Genomic DNA, 19,439 nt, shown 5'->3' with positions numbered 1-19,439 from the left:
CTGCCTTCGCGCAGCCCCGCCCACCTTCGCGCGCAACCGCACCCGCATCAGCACGTGTCCCCGGATTCCAATTCTATTGGGCGAGACGAGGAGGGCGGGGATGGCCGCTCTATAAAGGAGAGCGCGGCGGATTCTGGGTCTCTCTTTCAGCGTGGCTGGCGAGGTGAGCAGGCTGGGTGGGAAGGCAGCGGGCGGGTGGTGAGGCCGGGCCACGGTGATGTCTCTTGACACGTGTTAGACTGCTGACATGCATGAAGCACAACTACTGCTGAGCGTCCCGGCTGCGTTCACCCTGCGGGGTGGCCGCGGTGTACCGCATCAATAACCTCCCCTTTTCTCTCCGTGTTTTGCAGGGCTTGTGCGGCGACCGGCGGCCAGGACCGGCGGTAAATAAAGCTGTATCACCCAGAACGTGTCCGGCTGGTTCTTCCGCGCGTGCCCGCACTGCCTTTGACCCGGCGGTGCCCGCCTGGCGCCGCCGGCCAAGCAGCGGTGCTACAGCGAAGTGCTTGTTAATAACTGGCGCTGCTCGGCCCGACCCGGGCGGCGCTTTTAAAAGCAAGTGACATTGTTTGCGAGCTTGCGTCTCCTTTCCGGGGATGCGGCGGGGGGGGGGGTGGCGCGCATTGCTCCGGATCCTGCTGCTTGCCCTTCCTGCAAGGAGGAGCCTGTTCCCGGCGGGAGGGCGGTGCCAGGGCCAAAGCAGAGTCGGTTCCACGCGACTCAAGCCAGCCGAGGCCACGGCCATAGTTTTAAGTAGTTTAGGATTCAGTTGTAAAACGGACTTGAATCGTTAGAAAAGTCCTGGGATTCCTGCTTAGCTTGTTGCAGGAGTAAAGCAGCTGGGTGAATGAGCTTGGAGCATCCAGGGCTGGGGGTCGTGTACATACGTGGTGCAAAACAAAACGAGAATTTGACTGCCATGACTAAGCTGCAGCATTTTAAAGGGCCACTCTTATAAGTGTTAATACCAGGAAGTACAGCATTTTCTGTAAATTAAATACAAAAGATCTGAACAACAGGGATGCTAGGAGTAGGGCAGAGTCTAGGCAGACTAAGGAATAATTAACCTCACCGAGACTCTTCAGGGTAGCAGAAGTGGATGCATGTCTGCTCTGTTCTATAACTGGTGGTAATCCTTTCAGTTTTGCCAGTTATGCAAACGTTTTTAAAGCATAGTTCTCATATGAATACTTACTGCTTTGGTGAAGCTTAGTTTCATGACAACAAAACTTAAAATTTAGGTTTTCCTTTTAAAGCTCGGCACTGGTTAACCCTGAAACTGTCATATGCCACAATGACCAAGTACCTGTATATAAAAGGCTGCCAGACACAGGGCATGCTCATGTTAGGAAGCTGCCTTTCTGAAGTTTTTAAAACAACTTGCGCTAGATAGTGGCTAAATGCTGTAGAAATAAAATTACTGATTTGTTCGACATGGGATAAATTTATTTAATAAAACCAAGCAGAGTGTAGTTACCCACAGTTTATGAAGTGCAATATGACAGTCTTATTACATAAGTCTAAATCTGTTTACACATTAGTGCATCTAGTCCTTTGACTTTAGTTATTGCACATATAAATTAACTCATATAAAAGAACTGTACAAGACATGCAGACTTCATGAAAGGCAAATAATGCCTACAGAATCAGCAAACCCCAGAATATACACAGCCTGGAATGGTCAAGGAGGAGTTCAGGTAACAAATATAACTACTAATATTTCAATTAAAGGTAACCAAAATAGGTGTTCAAATATAGAATTAATTTTAAATATATTAAATGCTAATTTGTTTCAGGCAAGGTGCTGTTTAAAAAACCTTCAATATAATAGTTTCTTTTAGAGATGGTAAATCATCAAGTTATACATGGAAATCTTGATTTACATCAAATGTGACAACACAACATACAAAAAACTTCTTTAAAAATTACTTTAAAAAAAATTATAGAAGGAGAGCCAAAACTCACCTTCTTTGTAAACTAAAACATTTTCTGACATCCATGAATAGTTGGCAACACTGAGTATCAGAAAAATAATCTGTGTTAAGGAGTGGATATGTAGTGTTCATGCCTTGAATTTACTGCATACATTTAGCCTTGATTCATTACACCTGACAGAAATAAAAGCTAGTTCCCCCTTCCCCTTTAGTTTTGGCCACTAATTAGCAGAGTCTTTAATCATGATCAGCTCAAACAACTGCAATGCTTGAATTCCTATGCCACAAAGTCCAAGAAACCAATGCATGGGGGTCAAAATCTGTCAGCCACAGCTGCTTCCATGAGCACCAGGTGATGTCATGTTGGGCTGTAACTGAGGATTCGGGCCCATGCTTTGGGTGTAAACACAGTGCAATGGAAAAGACTCACAGCAACAAACTCCTGTCAGAAAGAACTTGGTGTTCCATCACAGCGAGAGGCTCTATGCACAGTTAGGTTACTACTTCTGGAGATGTGCAGTGTTGACACTTGGTGTGTGTGCTCATGTCTTTATAAACATTCAGAATTAATCAGGAACCAAGGTGATTGTACCTCACTATAAGGCGGCTTGCTATGGTTTGGTCTCATGGCTTTACCAACTTTTTTTTCCTCATTTACAAAAATCTGACAGTCCCACCTTCATTGATAGTTGTGTGTTCTATGGCTACTTGCTTCCCAAAAAAACCACAAGTTCTGTATGAAAAAAATTAATGTGTATATAGCACACTGAATCACAATATTACCTATACATCCAATTTACATTCTTTTATCCTGAAAGCATTTCATATTTTGATTGCTTGACACAAGCTATTGACTGCAGAAGTGAAAGAACATAAAACAGTTCATTCTACACCTCCAACTGCCTGAGAAAGAAAAATATTCTTCCAGTTTCATAAATTCATTCCTTATTTAGGATTTTTCCCATTTGGCATGCAGTTCCTTTTGCTGCCAAACAACTTTTCAATACTTCAATGCATATTAACAGAGCATGAAAACAAGCTGAACTACAGGTGCATTGACAAGCTCCTTGATCTATTACATTTGAGTTCCTCTTCCCTCCCCCCAAGAACAGGTCACCTCAGCCTCCCAGTTAAAATCCTGATGGCAGCCAGTACAAAAATAAATCAACAGCTTAATGGAATGGAACTTCATGTAGCTGAAGTACATGGGAACAATAACCAGGCAAGTGAGCACACAGGAGCAGGGATAGGCAGTCCTTGGGAGGGGGGAGAGTGGCACAAGTTAAGGATGAGAACTACAGCACAGTTTATAGAACCATGAGAGAAACTTTTATAATACTGTAAACTGCAAGAGTCTTCACATGTCATGGCTGATCAGAGGCCTCTGTGCTCAGATCTTGAGGAGGGCATGTGGAGGAGCGGGGATCCATGGCTGAGTGCATTAAAGGAATATAGACATCATCCATGTTTGGCATGACAAAGATTTTCTGGGAAAAAGATGCAATTAAATCAAGTTACATTTCATATGTCACTTGAAACCTTAGTTTTCCAATTTTAGTTTAAAAAATGCAACAAATTTACAGATAAAAGGTTCTTGAGCTCAGTGTTGAGTCAGTGCAGTGCCCATTAACTGAAGCCATTTTGTTGTGTTACAGTTGTAAATGAAACTCAGAAATATGAATATTCATTCAATTAAAATGGCACTACAGGAAACATCACCAACTTCTAATTGCTTTCTCAGCTCTTACCCATCCATATACTTTCAAACTGCACTTTTAGTAAAATAACTGGTTTTGGTTTCTGCTTGATTGTATAGGTTGGAGTCCAGAATCAAGCTGGTCACTATTCCTATCCTACACGTATTTGGAGGGGGCTTTTTTCTTTTTGCACTATGATCAACGTGATTTTTAAAAAATTACTTTAAAGGAAGTAGTAAGAGGAAGTAGTGCCTTATCTGTTCTTAATTTTAGGCAACAGTTTGGCCCTCTATCATCTAAGAATATGTAGGATCATGTTCTTATTTGAGTACTAAAGATTTTACCATGGTACCTATTTCAAAGAAATGTCATTTTCATCTCTAAAACAGATTTCCACCCAGGGCTACACAGAATCTTGAGACCATCCCAGCAGTCAGTTTCAACTAAGTTCTCAACATCCATCCCACTGACTGGGAGCAGTGGAGGACATGACTAGTTATACATTAAATATGGGACATGTGAAAATTAAACACCTCACCCCTTTAACTGGGGTTATTGAGTATCATCAATGAAAGGCAAATGTAAAGGAAACACACCTGGAACTCCTGTTCCAGTTTCCTTGCTATCCAGTCTGTTACATGAACCAGAGTCACTTCTCTCTCACCAAGTTTTGGCCGCGCTTTTAACTCCAGGTAGGGAGGCCTTCGGAAGCCGTACCTTGGGACAGAACACAGAGCAGGATTTATTACAGACACCCCAGCAAAACAAGTACTTAAATCTGTAACAATTTTCTCTTAATAATAGTTCTGACCTCAGTTACAACTAATTTGTACTGCACCTTGCCCAGAACCCACTTGAGCCAGGCTTTACCTTTTTTTCTTAGCTGCAACCCCTCGGGTAGCACACCTGAAACATTGCCCAGCTCTGCTCTGAGCTCCTCTTACCATATTCTGTCAGTGGGTGGAGGTGGAATGTTAATCACTAGTGTTCCTCTGCACTCCTGTACTTCAACTGTTAGCAGCAATGGAGTATTGGAGACCTCTTCAATTTTCTTCTTAATAAACTCAGTCTCTGTTGCTTTCTGAAAGTATTTTGACTTCGTAATTTTATCCACAATTCTCATGATTTTACTTGTCCGATGTCCTCCAACATACCTTTACATAGAGAATAGAAAAAGGATATCAAGATAATTTTCTTAAACCTATTTGCTAAGACAGACAAGGATTTTCTATTCAATCATTGAAGTTTTTGATATAAAAATTCTGAACAGATACTTGGCCAAGCAATACATCCCAGAGCCTGCACCCAGCAGCTGTAGTCTAGCAGCTACAAGTGTCTGGCAGAAACTCTTGTTCAGTCTGAACACTCCTTCCCAGATGGCATTGGAAACGCAGCATTTTTTAAAACTGCAAATACACTTATATCATTTATGCCAGCAAGCTGGCATGAGAAGTGACTACTTGTCTACTACCATTCCAAAAAAATTGTCAAGACACTGATGCACTAAGACTTGCGCGAATCATCAGCATAGAAGGCCCAACCATTGTGTCTAATTATTTAACTGTGTGCGCTGAACAAAAAGTTTTTAATTTTAACCTTAAAATTTTAACCTTAAAAACTGTAGCATTTTCGAGTATAAGGATGGTGAAAAAGAGGAGGAAAACAGTTTTGGCAGTGGGTGGAATGATTCCAAAAATGTTTAACTATGACTGCAAAAAGTGGGCTTTTCCTGGCAATTGTCAGACAGTATTCCTGGCTTTTGAAACAGATGCTTTAAGGACTGAATGTTTCTTCTCACCCCTATCTCATGTTGGAAATATACACTCCAAAAATAGCACACTTGGTATTTTCCACACACTATATCATGTCTAATTGTGGCTCTTGTGTTATGTAGCAGAGATAATCTTCCTAAGGAAATGACATTTTCCTATGCGGGGAAAAAACATTATCATTGTTACACAGACTTACAGAGTTTTGTCCTTAGCATGACACAGGAGAAAAAACTGTTCAGCTGATATAAAAAGGGTAAATAAATTTCAATTATGGGATGTTATACTAGCTGTATCTTTACCCAGAGAAAGAAGTTACTCTCTCATCAGATTTTATAGTGGTAGTAATGCAGATTTTTAATAAGTGTAAGAAAATGTTTTCAGTATTTTACATTAAGATTTTTCGTTCTCTCTCTTTGTCCTCTTGATAAAGAATTCAGTACATGATCTATGAATTTGCAGAAGATATGAAATGCATCAATTGCAGTAATTCAAACAATTCTTCAAACAATTTTCAAAAGCGTTTAGGAGTAAAACGCTAAAATTCCCTGGAACATTTTGAATAAGTCATGAGTCTTCTGGTACATTCACTGTAAAAATCACTTAGGTATGTTCAGACATAGAAAACATTGTGATTGTCTCAGACATTCTGGGCTGACTACAGCTTTCTCATTGCATGGTATAATTGCAATCAGATGCAGAAAGCAAAAAATCAGAACAGCAACCAAAACAAGGAATTATGTGGCATCACTGATGTTGGGAAATTTTCTTTGAAATCTGTCCACAGCATCAGAGGGCAGTATTGCACAGCGCAGACACATGAAGTCCTCAAGGAGAAAAAAAAAAACCTAACACAAAACTGAGCAAGAAAAATAGGCTTGAGTAACAGTTGTTTTCTTAAAGAAAAGAAAATGGAACACTGGAAATAAGGGATCGGCAGGATCAGTGCGGGGATAATACTGCATAGAGAGGGTTTCAAGTTTTCACACAAAATCCTGTTCTTGGCTCTGCTACCAGGCAGGACATGCTGGTGAAAAGTCCCCAGAACTTCTCTGGCCTCCCAGCAATCCAGTAGTGAAGGGACTGGAAGGTGCCCAGTGGAGCTTGGAGCAGTCCCTGCAGGGCTGGGGTGAACAGGGCTCCACTGCTGCCCTCCGCCCTGGAAATGGGCAACTGGGGTTGCTTCATTGCTTGGATATACTCACACTCTGCCATCCTAGGGGACAAAGAGCATCACAGGACTGGCACCAGATATCAGGTGTGGGGGGAGGGAAGGATTAACAAACATCTCACCCTTCTCCTCCTGGGGTCACCTGCTTCTCTCCTGCCAGCTCAGGAGCATCATCTTCCTCTGAAGACCCAGCGCTGGAGGATTCCTTATCGCTGTCTGCAAGACAATACGCCCTTGGCCTGAAACTGAAACAATGCAATTTTCCAGGTCAAATGTAATATCCTTAAACAGCTATTCATACTGTACAGCTTTGGCTGATATTACAGGTCTCTGAACTGTCCCCTCCCCTCTTTTATAAATGCTATCTAAAAGAACAAAATCAAACCCACTCTCAAGTCAGTCTGGCAAAATCAGCTTTCAAAACAGAAAATCTGTTTTCCCCAGTGGAACATAATCCTTCATGAAAGAGGCTGGCATGGGGGTGGCTATTCTACATATTCAAATCAGATGTGGAGATTATTCAAAATACATTTGGAAGCATCTCTGTTGCTGCTCGTGGTTCTCCATGATTTGAGCAGAATTAGGGTTGGACAAGCCATTTTGTTTGAATGCCATGGGGAAAAAAGTAAAGTAATAAACAAGTGTTGCCCTTTGGGTACCACATAGTAGTAACTAATTCCTAGACTTAAACTGTGGAAGAATTTATGTACACAATCACAAGAAAAATTTCAAATCTTTTAAACAGATTTAAATCAGAGAAGGATACAGTGGATACACTTTAGTATTAACAGATCTCTACTGAATGCAAGAGCTTGAAGCAGTTACACAACACAGGCTTCACAAGCACATGGCCTTCACCCTAGGGACTATACCCAGGACTGTAATACTCTACAGCATGTTCAGAATACAGTTTATAGCTGTGTCTTCTTTCTTTTTGTGTGCATGTGTGTTCTTGGAAATGTATTTGAAGCATTAATAACCTCAAGCAGGGCATGGACTGAGGCCACTGCCTGTTATTCTGTACACAGAACAAACTGGTAGTTGCTGCATGAAGTCCTGATGTAAAGGGACAGGTCAGGTGCAACTCCTTCCCAACTGGAGCAGAGATCCCAGGACCTGTCTACACTGAAGAACTTCCTACCCAGGCTACGGGATTAGAATCACAAACCTCTTCCTATCCAGAGCACCATTGTGTATGTGCAGAGGAGTGAAGGAGCAAAGCAAACTGAGCCACCTCCTTGAGGATGTGGGGGTGGCGGGTGGTGCCTGTCACTGGCCCAAATAGCAACACTGGAGCTGTTTCTCACAGAAATTCAGTTTTAGGTCAAACTACACGTTTTCTACCAGGGTGTGACCTCACTTCTCTTTTCTGTGCATGCTGTGGCACCCAACTCAAAGTGAGCCCAGGGCATTCTCAGGGCTTTCAAAGGTGTCACCTTCTTATAAGGAAGTGTTTTATTTCCTGGTTATAGGGGTCCTCTGAAGTGCCTCACAAGCACCAAGTGGGTCAGACCACAGGATTTCCTCGCATTAAACAAAGCAACAATAAATAAGCTTGAGTGAGATTTCAGGGGAGCTCTGTATACAATGGACCATTTATATGGCACAAACATTGGCAGAAAAAAAAAAATCACTTTGGAGCTACTGTATTGTTCCTGTAAAGATTGCACAATATTTTATGAATTGCCATTTGTCAGTTTGTTTTTATGTGGTTCAACACAGCCAAAAGGAATGATGGGGTAAGAAGCTCCAATAACTTTGGGTTAACCTGCCTGCTTTTGCCTCATCTCCTGTTTAGCAGAATCTGTAATGTATTAATTTTATAAAATTGGCAATTAAACAGTTTCCCACCCTTTCTGAGAGCAGCATCTTCCTGAGAGGGTGTGCAAGACAGCATTACCAGACTGTGTCTCAGCACACTTCACTTCTATTTCAAACAGCAAGTACAACAGTGACCCATTTGTCTCGCTTTACACTAACAACAGCCACAGACAGTTAAACCCCAGAGCTGTTTCCCTCCGCCTCCTCTCTCTGGATGAGTAAGTGCCTTTCTCACACCACTTTGTGGTTACTGCATCTCAAGAGATGGTTTGTTCTGAGCTCTTAAGGGCCAGAAATGAGCTCAGCAACCAACACACGTCACTTACTGACAACGTGACCATGGATGCAAACACATGCAGAGTAATTTGATTTGTCACAGCAATTGTCAACTGATAATTTAAAAAGCCAGTAGAATTAAAATTAACTAACACATTGGAATGCATAGATGAGAATCAAACTGTTCTATATTTTCAGTCCTCAATTTATTTAATATCCATTTTGTTTAAGGAAAAAAACCAAACAAACCAGTAACCTAAAAATCCTCACCCAAACTAAAATACATTAGACTGCTCCTTATGTAAAGCTGGTACCTGGTCCTGAGCTTTGAAACATCCTAGGCCCTGTGCAGGGAGCAATGTAGTTAATGCTGATAACCTCAAGTAATCGGTTGCTTGGCTACAGGACTTAAATCTGCCTTGCTGGGGGCCTATTGCTCAGCCAGCAGCAACCTGATTTTTAAATATGAAACCAGTGTGTTCACTAATTATTTCTGAGGCTGTTCCTGCACTGAACAGATATGAAAATACACAAAGAAAATCCTGAAGGGGTGGGGAAGAAAAGCAAGAATTTGATTTGTATAGACATTTCCTCCTCTATCCCCCATTTTTTGGGCAGGCAGGATTAAAGGGATTTTGAAAAATTCACACCTACCAGTTATACTGATGTAAATTGAGAAATATTTATTTCGAGCAGTGACAACAAGAATCTAGGTTGAGTTTAAATCCTCTGAATTTTGACCAGTGTATGAGATCATTCAGCCATTAGTTTTTCTCACATTTATTTTCTTGTCATGACTGCACTGAAATATAGTGCTGCTGTAAGTATCACTTCAAGATATCTCAGAATAAATGGTCAGAGCTACAACATGAGTATACAAAGCATCTAGTATCTTAATTGTGAAATACCATACCATTTTGTTCATAGCTAACAAATGGCCAGATTTAGAGACTATTTTCTTGATTTGTAGGCAGTGGTTGTCCATTAAATCAGAGACCACCTACTGTTCGGGGACTGCAGATTTCTTAAGTACAAAGACAATACAGCACCAAAAAAATGGACCCTCCACAGCTGGGAGTGGATCCATCCAGGGATGGGTATTTGAGAGGTACCACTCAGTAGATTAATACAAATGGACAGATGGGTGACATTGAAACATCGCAAAAATGAGAGGGAAAGCACAAAGGAGGTAAGTCACTGTATGGTGTTTTCTAATTAGTTCATCTACATAAGGCATTTCACTTAGACATAGCAGGCAAACAGAAGATAGCTATGAGGAAAAATAAAGACTAAAGCAGGAAAGTGATTACTCCCACAATGCAAAAAAGCTATTAAAAAAGTCTTTACATAACAGTTAGAGTCTATTTACCTTCCATATTGTATACTACTTCATGTTTTCCAGTTGTAGCTGTACCATGCAGCAGTAGCCTGTTACATGTGTCTATTTCTGCATGTATGTATCTCCAGTATCTGAGTTTTATCTGGCTAAACCCCAAATCATGCATAAGACAAAACTAAATTTTAGTCACAGGACATTTTAAAATCTTACTGAAATATATATAAAAGATAATTGTACCACAGAAGCCTTTTATTAAGATGATTCTCAATAGTGCAACCAAACAATAAAGTTGCACAGAAAAGCCATGTTCCACACCCACTTGGTATGAAACATCCCCAAAACTCCCTTCAATCTACTGCAGAGCCAGAGCTGCAAATGTACAAGGAAAGTCCCAGCTTTTCACAATGAAAGCACCACTGCCATCCCTTACCCTTCCTTGCCAATCTCGCCAACCTTAAGTGCTTCACCAAGAGGCTCTTTACCAAGTTTGGTCAAGTTCATCTTGGTCTCTAGGGTCATTAGAAAAGATCCATTGTAGTACATTTCCAAATCAATCCATAGTCCTAAAATAAACAACAGAAAAAATGCCACTTTAAGAGCAATCACAAAACAAACTTTCTGATCACATTAAGCTCATGGAACAAAGCCAGATACAAATCCAAGACATGCTGAAAGAGAGCGGTGAGTACAGCTAATGGTCTAAAAAAAAAATACGGTGATTTACACACACCTAAACTACTTAAGAGATCTGAAATGAGATAAAGGAAATAGAATACCATCAGGGATTTACTTCAAAACTATTTACAGCATTGCTCCAAGCCAACCTGTAATGGGGACACTCCTCTACATCACTGACACTGTCCAATGTGAAGCACAACTTAAAATCCCAGAGCAATATTGCTTCTCTCACAGCACAGCCTGCTGCCTCTTGTTTTGCCAGTGGTATACTGAAGAACTGTGACAAGGTTCCCTCAGTAACTGAGCTACAGGCATTCTTTTATGATTCACAGTAAACAGCGTCATTACTTAGACAATTCTAGACATGCAATATTAAGTTAAATCCTATTGTCTGTGCCAGCTATTTGCTTTTTGCAGTCTCCAAAAGAATTGCCTTGGGAATACTTTAAGATTAGCTCGTGCCTTTTAAGTGACACCCTGCACCAAAGCTGTAGGTATTTGTGATCCAGAGATTGGAACACAGATGCCACTAAACAGAGATTATGTATCTTCCTTTTCCAGATACTGCAGCTGCACAAAACATTCCCTCACCAGTACCCGGCACATCAACTACTGATCCATTCCACTTTTATTTACTTACGTGGAAGCAATTAATGGTGAATAAAACTGAAACCAGGACAAATGGTAACTACTCTTTGTGTTTTATTGATCTGGAAAAGTCACACTTTATCAGTTAAAGAACTACTGTTTTCTTTTCTGCAAAAACATATCCATATCATCATCCCACCCATTTGTGATAACAGAAATACAGACAGGTCCCGAAGACCTAGTCACTGACACCCTGTGAGGTTACATGCTGGAAGCAGGATGAAGGCAAGCTGGTGCTTTACTAACCCAAATAACTCTTTTCCATCACAGTTTTTCTAACACTATTCTAAAAACTAAACACGAACTCAAACACAAGCTTATAAAGATTTCTCCTCTTTACAGTAGATCAGTAGGATCGTAAAAAACAAGACAACAGCTACACAGACTTTTTGGATAATCAGTGAGCCAGCAGGATTCAATCATCAATGTTATTTTAACAGTAGATCAAATTAAGCAAAAGATGCCATTACTGAAAGGGAAAATTTCTTCTGACCAGAAAATGTTCATATGCTTTTTCCAGGGGGGAAAAGGGACGGAGAGGGAGTGAAGAACTTGGCAGATGGTATAATTTATTCCATCTTCTGGTTGCCTAGCCTTGACAGAATTACAGTAAAAGCTATAGCATATGCTGTCACCCAAGCAGGACTGTATTACCAGAAACAAGATCTTTTTCTAACATTGTCTGTTAACAAATTTAGTTATTTTGAGAAGGCATATAGTAAAAAAAGTATTTTCCTTGTAACCAAGCACTGGTAAAAAAAAGTAAGAATGAAACAAAGCACATCACAATTAGTAACTGCAATAAAGCCTCAAAAAGGCTACCTCAAACACTTATTTAAAAAAACCCAAAACTTAGAAGTGTTCATTCTGGATACTGCCCTGAAACTTTAGGGGTTTTTTTCCCCATATTCCCCAATAAACCAAGTCATTTATCCATACATCAACTTACCAAGAAATACATTTATTGTTATTTATTGAAAACAAGCATTTCCAATTATCATCCCCTTGTTTATACCCTTTTAATATAATAAGAGAACCAGTTCTTCCAGTAATTATTCACTGCAAACTCTATTCACTCTTAGAAACTCTAAAGAGTTCACGTCATTCAACAGTATGGAAGTCAAAATGATTAGAAATCCTACCATAAATGTTTGCTTGTCACAGTTTAACTGACCAAGAAACTGAAGGAACTAATTGATCTCATTGCTGTTTCAGTAATTACTTGAAGCCAAGTGTTCACTCTCCTAAATCCCATCTCATGACTTAGAACTACAGTCTTTGGTTACAAAAGTTACAAGAACAGAGACAGAATTCAAAAAATGTTTAAATCAAGGCGAAGGGAAACACACTGAAAAGAACCCTGAAAGGAAAGCCTGATTAAAAAGAAACCATGAAATCACTTAACAAGCAACACACATGTAAAGATTTTTTGAAGTTTTCCTTTGTTCTCTAACTCAAAATAAAACTTCTACCAGTGGTGCAGACACTTTACTGAGAACACTGGAGGACTTCCTAAGTACTGTGAAGAACCTGCTGTCCCACACAGGAAGCACAAGGCAAGAAGCAGCAATATGTTTTAGTTCCCCAAATACTGACTGCAGTCCACCTATTCCATCTATTCAATTATTATTTCTCTGAAAAAGACAGATTTTGTTCCTCATGACAACAAAACAGTTTTCTCTTTCCAAACATGCTTTGTTTATAAAGCTCAGTGGAAAATATTCTTTGGAAAAGTTGAGAGCAAAGTACCCAGTGTTTTATAGATAAGGCTTTTCCCCAAAGAGTTGCAAGTCTCAAGCAGATAAAGGCAAACAATAGCATTTGGATACAACAGGCAGCATTAACTAATGGTTAGTTAAAATCTTAAAGAAGATTTTAATAATTCCCCAAAGTCTGTTTCATTCAGTTTTATGAGGGAAAGGTTAGCACTTACTATCCTCACGCTTTTAGTCAGTGATTTGCATGGCACAAAGTTTTTAGTATTAAAGTCTGCATCTCTGTTGCATGCAAATTTTAGTTTAGTTCAGTAATTATTTCCTATGGAAAGACATGATCACAATTCCATATATACAGAATTACATTTACACCAAGCCTGAGATAAAGACCACTGAGTATCTCAGAAAAAGTTCTTATTAAATGTACCTAAAACATACACAAGATAAACAGATCAAAATTCTGTTCTCCACAGATACAAAGGCAAAACCAGAAGGCTTTTTGTATTTTACCTCTGTGATCAATAAAAGGTTTGAAGGCTTGAAGGATCTTGGGCACTGCTATCCCCATATCAAGCTCAGTCAGAGTCAGCTCATTCATGAAGTAGGGCAGCTAAAAGGACAGAATATAAGAAGTCAAATACATGTCATGGAACTAAATACCAGTTTCCCAAGAGAAGAAAGGTCATTAAACTTAAGGTCATTAAGACTGAGCTGAAGTGCCACCAGTGAAAGAACACAAACACAATTACACAAATTTCTTACTATTCTAGAATTTCACAGTTTCCAGTTTAAAAAACTTTTTAGGGAGAGATTGGGCATCTGTATTGAAGTTAAGATGCTGACCTTAAACTTCCAGCATGCTTTTTAGTCAAAGTATGTAAAAAACTCAAGAATTAAGTGTAAATCCTATTTCACTGTGAATAAAAATCAAAGACTTCTTTGAATTTTAATTTCAGTCACATGTTTTATCAACGTCTCAGCTTCTTTTATCTTTGGCAAATTCTTTCACAGAACATTATATTTTAAATCTGTGTCATTGTTTTAGTAAAATGGAGGCACAGAATCATGATGATTTGGGTATCTATTCACTTAAATATTTCTAACTGATAGAAAATATATCTCCTGTGAACAGACACTGCTTTAACGCATCAAAAATACATCCAGTCCCCATTCCCAGTCTTTCCACTTAAAATGTTTCCAATGAGATGTCTGGGTACTCTGCTGTCACAACTGTGGAAGCAGAGAGGGCAGAATTAGGCTACTGGTTATTTCCCAGAGCAAAGGCACCACTGTCTCACAGCTGGTGCTGGCAGCTAAATTTCTGAGCTTTTGTCAGCAAAACAACAACTTCCTTTGCCTTTAGGTTTGTCAGCAAGACAACAACTTCCTTTGCCTTTAGGAACAGGTGAACTCCTCCCCAAACACCAGGAGCTGAAGGCCTGTGATGAACTGCTGTTCAGAAGGGTTACAGGAAGGCAAGGGGAAGATGGAGAAGTCACTCAAAAGCATCACTCCTCCCCTCACCCTTGAGATGGTGCAGCTGATGGAAGCTGTGTCCTGTCACCCCACAGAGTTTTTCCCGTAACTATTGCTCCCACTTCTGCAAGTAGTTTATGTCTGAAGTTAACAGGAACACATTACAGTTCTGGTTCCCTGACGTCTTCCACCTTAAAAGCAATCCACTATTTCCCAAAGCAGATTTCCTCATTTATATGCAGTTCTATTATCCCTAATATAAGTACAGTAATACTTCTAATTTTTACATAAAAATTTGACAGATACGATTAGCTAATCCAGCTGTAGTTCATTTTAAACAGAAGCAGCAAAGTTAACATGCTGAGATCCATCAGAAACTGAACTGGAATTCTGTAGCACATTTACTGTCTTTTACATATAAGTGTGAAATAAGTCTTCCTTATAGCATTTTAAAACTCAAAGATCATGTGCTTCATTTCCTTTACAAGGAGTGTATAATGCAAGTCTCCAGATGAGGTACCTTTATTTTGCTAAGTTTCATTTGGATCTTCTTTGACACTAGATCAGACCAATACTTTTCTCCTAAAAAATCCCAAAATATTCTTCCAAGCAGAGCATTCACCCAGACCTCCTGTTCTTCTTCAGCCTCCACGTTGGCATCTGTCAACTGAAAACATAAAGCAGGTTATACAGCCCTATAAATTTTATAAAATAAGGACAGAAAAGGCCTGATTTACATGTAAAGTTCAGTGTTAAGAGCCCGGGTCAGCTTAGAACACCAAATGGTCAGCACAGGGAGCAGCTTTACAAATGCATCAGCTGGGCTGCCACGAGCCTGTCATCATCCTGACGTGCAGCAGAGGGAACGAGACCACACAGATATAGACTGACCTCTGGCAATGAAATGAGAAACTTGTATGTAACTTAACCTCTGGCAGAAAAAGCAGATAAACCCAGAGTGGGCAGACTTAGAAATGTGTTTGCAGTAAGAGATACTCTCTTCCCAGTCAGATCTGGAAGAACAGGTTCTCTACTCTACTGTTTACTTTATCAAAAAATTGGAAAGCAAGACCCGATCTTACATCCTTAAATACAGTTTGGAAACGCCACAAATAGATGATAAACACAGTACATGAAAACACACTCCTCCTTCCAATGTTTGTACACAGTATTCAGGAAACTATACTGTTCCCGCTGCTGCATTAAAAAGGTTTTGTTTACAGTCCAAGAGAATTGTCTTGGTTTCCTTGAGAACCATCTCGAAACACCTGGAAATATTATACATTCAGATGCTGCATCACTGACTACACACACAAAAGCCAAGGCAGCTGAAATAATTTTGGGTGTGTACACACACTACCATGAAAAAACAGGAAGTTTTCATGAAGGAAACACAACATATGAAGTGCCCGCAATGACAGAAGAATTTACCACCCGTCATTACTCCAAGCAGAACTCCTGAAGCCAGCAGAAAGGCAGTACTTTCTAAGACAGGCAGGGAGATGCTACAGTTCTGAACATCATCTCTTGGCAGCAACTGCTTATAAGGGCTGCAGCCTGGCTCTGCCAGGACGGCTGGGTGAGGAGCCTCTGCTGTGATGCAGGTTCCCTGCCAGCAGTGCTCATCTATTTATAGAATGACTTCTGACACATGCCAGATTCAGCAGCAAATTCATCACAGCTTCAGGAGTTGTGGGGGGTTAGAATATGTCTTCCTGGGGGAACACAAGATGTGTTCATTCATACGCTACACCACCATGGCCTCCTACTCACTTTTCTGGGCAATGTGTGAAAGTCTGGAAACAAAGATGAAAGATATGAATTACAGCTTTTAAATGAACAGTGGTCATGCTTAACACTAAAGATCTGTTTATTAAGAGTGTTGCACTTAGTATTAAGGTTCTGTTTACTGAGAGTGACTCAAATGCAGTGCAGGAGGCCAAAGGACTAGTAAGAGCTACAGACGTTGTTCACCACTCCTCTGGAGCACAAGTATTACCTTTTTCACAGCTGTAGGGCTGCTGTCTGCACTGAGGACTGGACTACCTGAAGGGCTTTTCTTTTCTTGTGGAACACACTTTGCCATATAAATATTGTAGTCCAGAAGCATTTTCTGCCTCACATTGCCAGCCAGGTCCTTGTGCTTTGACTGGGATGTGATTTCTTCTGCACTTCCCTTGCTGCTGCTCCGGCTGTGTGTGAGAACTCCAGACTGACTATCACTTCTACTGTGTGCTGGCAGCACCCCTAAATTCAAAGGAATAGTACCCGTTCAACAGAGAATAAATCTGACAGCCAAATACCACAGTGTATCATCAAACTTTAAAGGAACACATTTATTCTGCAGCTATTTCTCCTGAAAAAAGACCAGCATGGTGCTTTCTTATTTTAAAGGCTAAAAGTAAATTCCACTGCTGCATGTTTAGGTGGTCCTAAACCCAAATTAGCCAATATTTGCTACGATTCAGCAGGATGTGGGACTGGAGGTGTCAGCTGATCAATAGCGTATTTAAATATGGACACTCACATATGTATAACACATGGAAGAATTCCCAATAGCCCTGCCGGGGAATGCTTAAAATAAAAGTCAGGTGATTGAAATGCACCTATGACTACAGGGGTTTTTTTCCTAATCTAATTATAGGCTGTTACAATTAAAAGGACTGTCAAAAGCATGTAACTATTAGACTTTTAATTAGCTATTAATTTTGTATTTGCATTTCAAGAAGTTATGTGCCAGAAACAATAATGTTAACTAATTTTTAAAAAGCTTCTCAGAGAATAAAGACAGAAAAGTATGAGTCATTCAAGTTTAAAATTGTATCAGAGGATGGGTTTAAATTAATATTCCAAACAATTTATCAGTACTATAGACTAATATGTTTGTTGGTTCACATAGATATATATTTTCATATATATTAGTGCAGGACCTTTTATTTAAACAGATAAATGTGTTTTCTTGTGACACTAACCCATGAGAAAGCTCTATCCTTTACAGAAGACTACAGTGGAAGGAAGAATGGAGGAGGAAAAATGGGTAATAAGAGAACTGAGTCTAATACTGCAAATGTTGACATCAGTTCTAATGTACAGGAAAAAAAAGAGACTGAACAATTCATCCTTACAAATATGACAGGAGTTATTACAGTAATTGAAAAATAGTGTATTCATATAAAATAGTCTAAAAATAGTAATAGTTGAAAGCATAGAGCCAAGAGGGGAAAAGGTGGGGGGAAGGTGGAAATGAGAGGCCAAGATAAGGAGAAGAGTATCTTTGGTATTATTTTTTGCTTGTAAAGATCACTGTGGCACACCAAAACATAACTTTGGTTTGTTTCTTTTAACAGACTTCTACAAAATTACAAAATCTGAGTACCTGTCTTGCTCCCACACAAACTGGGTGGCTTCTTCGCTTCAGACTTGAGCTTTGATGCAAGAAGGAACCTTCTGAACCACTCCTCCTTCTCCCTACCTGTCCTTCCAAAGAGATAAAGCACCTGATCCTTTTGGCAAGTGTACTTCGCTCCATCCTGAGGTTTCTTGGATTCCTCATTGTTCAAGTCCACTTTTTCAGCAGGTAACTTTTCCTCTGCAGTCTCCTTCTCAATCTGGGCCTTAGCCATGAAGTCATCCTGCTTGGCGAGTTCAATGCAAATAGGGTATTTCTTATTCCAAATTCGTTTCCGTGCCAGGCTCTTGGGAACCAGGGAAATCTGAAGTATAAATGGAAGGGTTAAATGAATTTATTTTTCACTTGTATCCTCTATGTTTCTATACTCAAGTAAAGAATACAGGAATGCAAGAGATAAAGATCCCACACTGGATCTGCCAGTTTAACTGACTCAAAAGTGCTGGTGGATGTCCAACCCACTGCTAAGTTTCACTAAGTCTTTGGTGAGCCAAGCCTTGCAATTAAAACAAAGGCCATTTAAGCAGCTCATACCATGTGGATAAGAAACTCTGTTGTCATTTAAATGATCTTACTCTCATGGATTTGCAGCAAAGATAGAAAATCCAATAACTTTATTTCTGGGACCAGGGGGAGATAAATAGATAACAAGATAAAATAATTGGAGTCCAAACTGAGTTTTGAACACAACTTTTCATGCCCACCTCATGAAATTGAGGGTTTGAAGTTGGTGACAGCCACATCAAATACGTAAGAGTCAAGCCGTAAGACTGAGTTGCAGATAATTATATTCTAAACTCAGTATACTTACACAGAATTAAGACAATGCAAGTGATGAGAAGAGTGGATTAAAAAAAAAAGAGTTAAAAATTCTTAGGTGGGGTCTAAATCAGCAATGTTCTCCAAAAACTGTGGGCAAATACCTGAAGAACAGGCATCATTTGTTTATTACAGTCAGGGCATTTGGCATTTCTGTAATCAGTTGGGGCTGGGTGGGGGGAAGTACTGGAAATTTTTCTAAGATACCATGGGGAACCACCATCAGTGAAGTGCTCCCCCAGTACACGACAGCTTTGCTTGTCTTCATGATGGGAAAACAAATCTGCAAAAGACAGGAATCTTAGTTTTTGCTTTATCTTTTTCATTGTCTTCCTTCAATGGAAGGCAGAGTTGACAGCATGCTCCTTTCCCATACAGACTCAGAGAAAAGGGGGGAGGTTTTCCTCACTACTGCCTTGGTCCCTTTCTTCCGCTCACTTACAGTCAAGTGAAGCGTGGTTTCCTCCTACATCTGTACTGCCAAGGCCCTCGACTGATGCAGGACATTAAAAAAAATCCATTCTCTTAATAATTAGGTATTGATGTTTTACTTAATACAATGCCAATGGAATCAACTTCACATGGCAACTCTTCACATATTTGAGGGAGGCAAACAACATGCAGGAAAGCTGCCCCAGCATTACTGCTGATGCACTCTTCTAACTGCAAAAATCCCGATCTCCT

At 40.0% G+C, this 19,439-nt stretch overlaps 1 protein-coding gene and 1 non-coding gene across 10 annotated transcripts in view; one reads left to right on the top strand and one right to left on the bottom strand.

Moving 5' to 3' along the window:
• Positions 1–441: 441 nt before the first annotated feature.
• LOC138120384 (small nucleolar RNA SNORA76) lies at positions 442–571 on the top strand. The gene has a single exon (XR_011155845.1). It is a non-coding gene; the product is annotated as a small nucleolar RNA SNORA76 (small nucleolar RNA).
• Positions 572–1,427: 856 nt separating this feature from the next.
• The window catches only part of TEX2 (testis expressed 2), a 44,742-nt gene continuing 26,730 nt past the window's right edge, over positions 1,428–19,439 (bottom strand). For all 9 annotated transcript variants that reach the window (XM_069032996.1, XM_069032998.1, XM_069032995.1 and 6 more), the window contains 9 exons: positions 17,904–18,240; positions 16,527–16,774; positions 15,048–15,194; positions 13,562–13,661; positions 10,441–10,573; positions 6,697–6,819; positions 4,579–4,788; positions 4,231–4,351; positions 1,428–3,424 (listed from right to left, as the gene is read on the bottom strand). In XM_069032996.1, coding sequence (XP_068889097.1) covers positions 3,302–3,424; positions 4,231–4,351; positions 4,579–4,788; positions 6,697–6,819; positions 10,441–10,573; positions 13,562–13,661; positions 15,048–15,194; positions 16,527–16,774; positions 17,904–18,240 — 1,542 coding nt within the window. In that variant the 3' untranslated portion in view covers positions 1,428–3,301. The remainder of the gene's footprint in view (positions 3,425–4,230; positions 4,352–4,578; positions 4,789–6,696; positions 6,820–10,440; positions 10,574–13,561; positions 13,662–15,047; positions 15,195–16,526; positions 16,775–17,903; positions 18,241–19,439) is intronic.

This window comes from Aphelocoma coerulescens, chromosome 18 (genome assembly GCF_041296385.1).
Source record: "Aphelocoma coerulescens isolate FSJ_1873_10779 chromosome 18, UR_Acoe_1.0, whole genome shotgun sequence".
NCBI lineage: Eukaryota > Metazoa > Chordata > Aves > Passeriformes > Corvidae > Aphelocoma > Aphelocoma coerulescens.
The sequence above is the reverse complement of the archived record's forward strand: the minus strand, read 5'-3'. Positions and strand labels throughout refer to the sequence as shown.